Raw genomic sequence first — 6,405 nt, forward strand, 5'->3', positions numbered from 1 at the left:
AAGACCCCATGATGAGAGAGCACAAGATGACCATCCTACCTACAAAAGAGAGGCGTATTTTAATATTATTAGGAGGTCTACTTAAATTAGGGGTTATTGGTGACTTAGTCAATTAAGAGTACCAATTTTTTATTTATTTTTTGCTAAATGCCAGAATAGAATGCAGTGGCTTAGTTATTGCACTAACTAACTGGGGGGGGCGCGACGCAAAAAGCAAACCTTTACTGCTAGTTTCAGTATTGGTGGTGTAGTAGATAAAACATAGCTTTCTTTTACTTCCCTTAACTGGCCTGGGATTCATTTCTGGCCAATGAGCCATTAACCCAGTGATTGACAGGTAATGAGTAGGGCTTTCACGGTCACCCCATCCTGAACAGGATCAGTAGTATGCAAAATGAATAAATGGATCAATGCTAGTTGTTGAAAGTTAGTTAAAGCAAATTGAAGTTTACTATAGTTAAGTCATTTAGAAAGTATACAGTTCACCTACAAACAATACAATCCATTTTAAAAGGGCATTGGAAACAATATGAATACTGTGTAATGACTGATAATATCCCCACCTAAAAATATAAATCAAGGTGATAAAAACCCTCTCTCATACATAGAGCAATACTTGGAAACTAAACAAATATTGCCACTCGAGAAATACTATTGCAGCTATTAATGGAACCCATGTTGCTATAACTTCACCGTCTTATAAATAGGAATGTGCTTTGTGTTTAGAGTTCATCTTTCTCTTCTCCTTGGCAGTAGCATGATGCTCTCTGGCTGTTCATGTAGGGTCTGCAGCCCAAAGTCCACACCGTGTTGAACAAAGTGTCTGCCACCGTCTCACATGCTGATGAGAGAAAGTGACAGACAAGAGGCACAGTACGTAACTTTTTGCAGCAGTTGTCAACAATAGTTACCTGAAAACACTGGGTAATACTTTCGGCTTTTATGCATTTGCGATAAAAAAATTTTTTAAAACAGATTTTCAGAACTAGGCCTCAGTGGTGATTTATTTCAGCTCCACTTTGTTAGGCATTGTTGAATAGTCCTCACTAATTGTATTTCAACTAATTGAATATTGTTCCACTCATTTGTGGAAAAAAACAAATTAAAAACAAATCGATGGTCAAATCATTGAAAACATCCCAAAGATTGTCGATTTTTCAAAAGCAGCTTATCTGATTGCTGTAATGTTTCAACAAGCAGTGAGTTAAAATCTCGATTACCATAGATCTTTTCCCACAGAAAAATTCAAATATAACATAGGATGTCATTATTCTGCTGTCGGACTTTGAGGGAAGTCATTTAGTTTCATACGATGCAAAAGAGTGGCTCTGTAACATTCATCAAGGTGAAAATTGGGAATATGTGGAAATGGTAGGTGGAGAGGATACCAACCTTCAACTTTGGACACAAAACCAAGGCTCTTCTTGAGGTCGGAGCAGATGCTGTGGAGGCACCAGCGGAACTTGGAGTCACAGCGGTACTTGTTTGAGCCACAGGTATCGTAACACATATCTAGCTGATTGCAACACTTCGTCATGGCGGGGATCCCCATATCCATCTAGGGCACAACAAATGGTTGCAATAATCACAAACCATCGATCAGTGTAAAATAAATTGAAGTTAAATAGAATCATATTGAATGAAATACTCTTGGATTAGTCAAAATGTTTTGGAAACTACAGTGGGATTTATTTGCATCTGCAGTGGTCTTTTACTAAAAAAAATAAAATAATTTTTTAAACGTGCACCAACATGCAGGCTACATACTATGAAAACTACACTCGTCTATTGTCTTGAATCCCTACTTAGTTACATGATGGATTAATGCATAATGAAAATTCAAATGTGGGCTGCAAGATCGGGGGTCACTGCCCTGCTTATTATAAGACACTGGGGTAACTAACTACATCAAACTAGTTTCATGAAATTATGTAAAGTGTTCGACTAAGGAACATTCACAACATTGTTTCCAATTTGTATTTTTGGGACCAATTTTGAAGAGTTTGATGACAAATTAGGCTTTTATATATATATATATATATATATATTTTTTTTTTAAATAAGAGTTTCGATGAGATTTTAAAAACTAAACGTTTTACACCAATTGCCGTAAATGTGGAGTGCGTACCCCTTCTGGAACAGGGAAACCAAAGAAGTAGGAGCTGCACCCATTAGGTTCAGGCATCTGGTACCCAGGACGTGAAAGTGGAGCATTACCTGGGAGAGGGTATACCAAAATATCATGTATACTAGTATGTCATAGGTTACACACACAGAAATATGAGATCACCACATGAAACTTTTGCTATCTGCTGAGGACACAGTCCATCCGTTTTGTGTTCCTCTCAGATAAAAGCATTGATAATTATAAGGAATTTACAATATGAGGAGGCCCTGTGAAAGGGTGGTACTGTATTTTTATTTAACTTTTTTTTTTTTTTTTTTTTAAAGATGGCTAAAAAAGTAGGTTTTCTATGTGGTGTTTCCATATTGTGGTCTTCATCTGGTCATGACCAAAGGAATCATAAATCCCAAAACTAAATAAAACAATGCAAATTAATATTAGCAGTTTCTCACTTGAAAGCAGCAGCCCTAACAATTAACGCTGGATCACCCGAAACATTCTGACAAATGTTACTTGCTGGATGAAATCTAATTTACCATATCGACAGCGGTATTGGCAGAGTCCATCCCGGCCACCCATGAACTCCAGAATTGAGTCAAAGTAGCCGGTGGCAGCCTCAAAGCTGCCTCTCAGAGAGTTGAGGCCCCAATCGGTGTCCTCTTCCTTCACGCCATCGGATGCTGGAGATGGAGGGGACGCTGCTGCGACAGTTTCCTCGTTTTTTTGAGTGACCGTACTGCGGAGGCACAGGAGCAGGAGGGGAGCGATGAGGGCACAGCGGGTCATCCTGCAGCTCAGACAGTTCAACACACACAAACGAGAGGGCTCACGCCCTGAGAGGAAACAGCACTGAAACGACATGACCTGAACTTTGAACCACACGTCAGGACAGCCACGCATGTGGAGGAACAAAGTTCAGGGTTTGTCTTGCAGAACTTGTAATCATTCTTTCTGATTAATGACACCCCCTTCTATCACGTTCAGTCTAATTTAATTACATATAGGCTAACCCCATTAATTTAGAACAAACTGTCTTGATCATGCAGTTGTGGGGAACTTTTCACAATTTGTCAAGGTTGTTAAATGTGCAGCTGGTGAGGTGGAATTATGCCTAGACGGTAAGTAAAAAAAACAAAAAACAAAGCATCTAATGCCGAAACAGGTCAAACAATAGAAAATAGAGAGCCAAATGGCAGTTATTTTTCATACTTATCTCAGGTGTGACTCAGGGTTTCATTTACTGTGTTGTTTTTTAGGAACGCTCCATTTTTTAATGGCTTACTTTTGTTTCTCGTGTATCATATTCTTATATTTAGTGCTCTTAATGAAGTTATTTTGAAAGACAGACCTGCATGGTCAACCTAGTTACCACCATCAGTGTTACTGATTAGCATATGACCAATATGCATTAGTAAAATCGATGTGTCCATTTTCCATCCATCCATCCATTTTCTGAGCCGCTTCTCCTCACTAGGGTCGCGGGCGTGCTGGAGCCTATCCCAACTGTCATCGGGCAGGAGGCGGGGTACACCCTGAACTGGTTGCCAGCCAATCGCAGGGCACATAGAAACTAACAACCATTCGCACTCACAGTCATGCCTACGGGCAATTTAGAGTCTCCAATTAATGCATGTTTTTGGGATGTGGGAGGAAACCGGAGTGCCCGGAGAAAACCCACGCAGGCACGGGGAGAACATGCAAACTCCACACAGGCGGGGACGGGGATTGAACCCCGCACCTCAGAACTGTGAGGCTGACGCTCTAACCAGTCGTCCACCGTGCCGCCTGTCCATTTTCCTTACTGCTTATTCTCACTAGGGTCACTGGCGTGCTGGAGCCTATCCCAGCTATCTTTGGGTGAGAGGCGGGGTACACCCTCAACTGGTCGCCACATATGGATATTCTCTTAAGAAAGCCGAAACCTCACTTTAACTTTTTAAAATATTCTTCTTTTGAGGTTTATTGACATTTTAGATTAACCTGAAGCACTGTGGTTTGGGAATAATAAAAAATAATACTCAAAAATTAGACGTCAAATAATTCTGCACACGGTCGCTTGCTTGACCATAGTAAAGCGCACGAAGCGCTTTGAATCCTTGACTTACGTTTTCATATGAAGCGTCATCGCCCTTCAATTATTATTTTATTATTATTATTATTATTTTGATTAGTTAAGCCCTTACAATGCTGCCTAAGCGCTGTGCCCATGCGAAAGCTTCCTCCGGGGTGCTCAAGACGAAGAAGAAGATGACCATCAGCGACCTACTTCGCGGTTATTCACCTTTCGCGGCGGGTTCTGGTCCCCATTAACCGCGAAAAACGAGTTACAATTTACCTTGAGTCCATAGACATCTGGAGCAAGCGCGTAGTACCCTAGTGACTTCTCTGGGAAACAAAAGAACGTATTGGCATTTGTTAGCCACTTAATTTAGTTGCATGTATGCATTAATTGTTTCTACTGTGGTGATTTCCGAAATGTTTCTGGACTCACAAAAGAAAATAGTTATTTGAATGTATTTTAAATGTTACAAAATTCCGAGGGACTCCGAACGCGGCAAAGTCTTGTGACGCACAATTTGAGCGACAGAACCAAATTTGCTTGCACTGTCACGTTTAATCCAGGTGTGGAAAAGAGTTATTTAAAAAAAAAAAAAACACACGACTTTGTTGGATTTATCGTCATAATGTCTTTCACAAACCTTTTTGCGAGTCTTTCTGAAAACGGTGCTCAGAGTCATGGTCAGCCGTCTTTTACAATCAGGTAGGAGCTGCTGCCTTTATACGTGAGTTTGGATTTATTCCACACATTTATCACTAAGTGGTCGCCAAGGCTACTCAATTGTCGTTTTAATTTTAGGGACGGCATTGGCAAGGTCCAAAGAAGTACTAGAGGCAAAAAGAGGACGCGAAGGGGGGAGGCACCTGGTCCCTATGTGAAGGTACCATATACAAGCATTTACCACTGTGTGAATGTGCTCACATGTTGCCATTAAAGCTTCGTCTGGCTTGTTTTTGTTTTATTCTTTGCGAGAGGAGTGTTTGCTGAGGGCAGACTGCATGCTTACTATGTCAGACCAAAAATGCTTCAGTTTAACAGCACAATGCCATTGAGGACAGACTGTTGAGTGTGAACATTTTCTTCGTTAGCAATGTTGGTGTTTTTCAGGTCGAAATAAGAAACCCATGAACTTCGCTGATACATGCTCTTAATTGGGCAGTAACAATATTAGGCTCATTGTATTTGTCAAATAAGTATAAGTTGCATTTCATCTGCCTCAAACTAATAAACGGATCATGTTTTCAACCGTATTTGTGCAGAAAATGATGCATTTCTAAAAGGTTTACAAATGTGCATAATATACCATATACAGCTGCATCATATTACTGAGGTCATCAGGTATGCCGCAGATTATCAAATTTCACGTAATTGGTCCGAAAATGTATTTACTACAACTAATGTAGCTTTGTATATTCCTGTGATATATAATGACAGGCAGGGAATGTTCTTCTAGTTTATGATTCAATTTTAGTTACAATTGAGCTGTATCCACCAGTTGCCGATGATACAACAGAATAAATCTCAATTCAGGCTCAATCAAGCAATGGCTTCTTACATATACATGTGTATACAGTGCTGTGAAAAAGTATTGGTCCCCTCCTCAAATTGTTATGTGTTCGTAGTTTCCCCACTTTAAGGGTTAACAAACAAACAAATGTATCAGACAGCTATGACTTAATACAACTTTGTGTTCCACTAAACAGTGAGTAAATTGAGAAGAGACCATTATATCGGTTCACAGCATATACATTTCGTGACATTTGTTTGGTGGTGTGCTGTGAGAATTGTCTAATGTAAAATGTGTTTTGGCTAAAAAAAAAAAAAAAAAAGGGAGGGAAGCGCTGGTTTAGAATAGAATTTATTTATTTTCACTGTCACAGGAACAAGGATAATCATCAGACAATATAGAGGGAGGGCAATGCATGGTGCATGTCACAGCTTGGTGGTAGAAGCTGTTTTTGAGCCTCGGGGTTAACAGGTGATAAACCTCACTGACAGGTGTTAACGTTTCAGAACTTGAAATTTATTTGTCTGCATTTCTTTCACAGAGGCCATGTCACCAGACACAGGCAAGCAGGACTGATTTTGCTATATTTTCCCAAGATGATTATTCCAAGAATGTTAACTACCATGTGCAGAAGAACACTGACGATGAGAATACAAGGGCAGGATTCACCAAGGGGGTAGCATACAACTATGGCAGTAAGGCCTGTTACACTGG

General features: G+C 40.0%; 1 protein-coding gene across 1 annotated transcript; it reads right to left on the reverse strand.

The window, feature by feature from the left end:
- Nucleotides 1-417: 417 nt before the first annotated feature.
- LOC133477458 (group XIIB secretory phospholipase A2-like protein) lies at nt 418-3,045 on the reverse strand. The gene is made up of 4 exons (XM_061772237.1): nt 2,662-3,045; nt 2,129-2,217; nt 1,393-1,558; nt 418-841 (listed from the first exon to the last, which is right to left on the reverse strand). Exons 1-4 carry the CDS (start codon nt 3,023-3,025, stop codon nt 723-725), a joined length of 738 nt encoding a protein of 245 aa, XP_061628221.1. The 5' UTR covers nt 3,026-3,045; the 3' UTR covers nt 418-722.
- Nucleotides 3,046-6,405: the final 3,360 nt, after the last annotated feature.

The sequence above is a fragment of the Phyllopteryx taeniolatus genome, chromosome 4 (genome assembly GCF_024500385.1).
Source record: "Phyllopteryx taeniolatus isolate TA_2022b chromosome 4, UOR_Ptae_1.2, whole genome shotgun sequence".
NCBI classification, from domain to species: domain Eukaryota; kingdom Metazoa; phylum Chordata; class Actinopteri; order Syngnathiformes; family Syngnathidae; genus Phyllopteryx; species Phyllopteryx taeniolatus.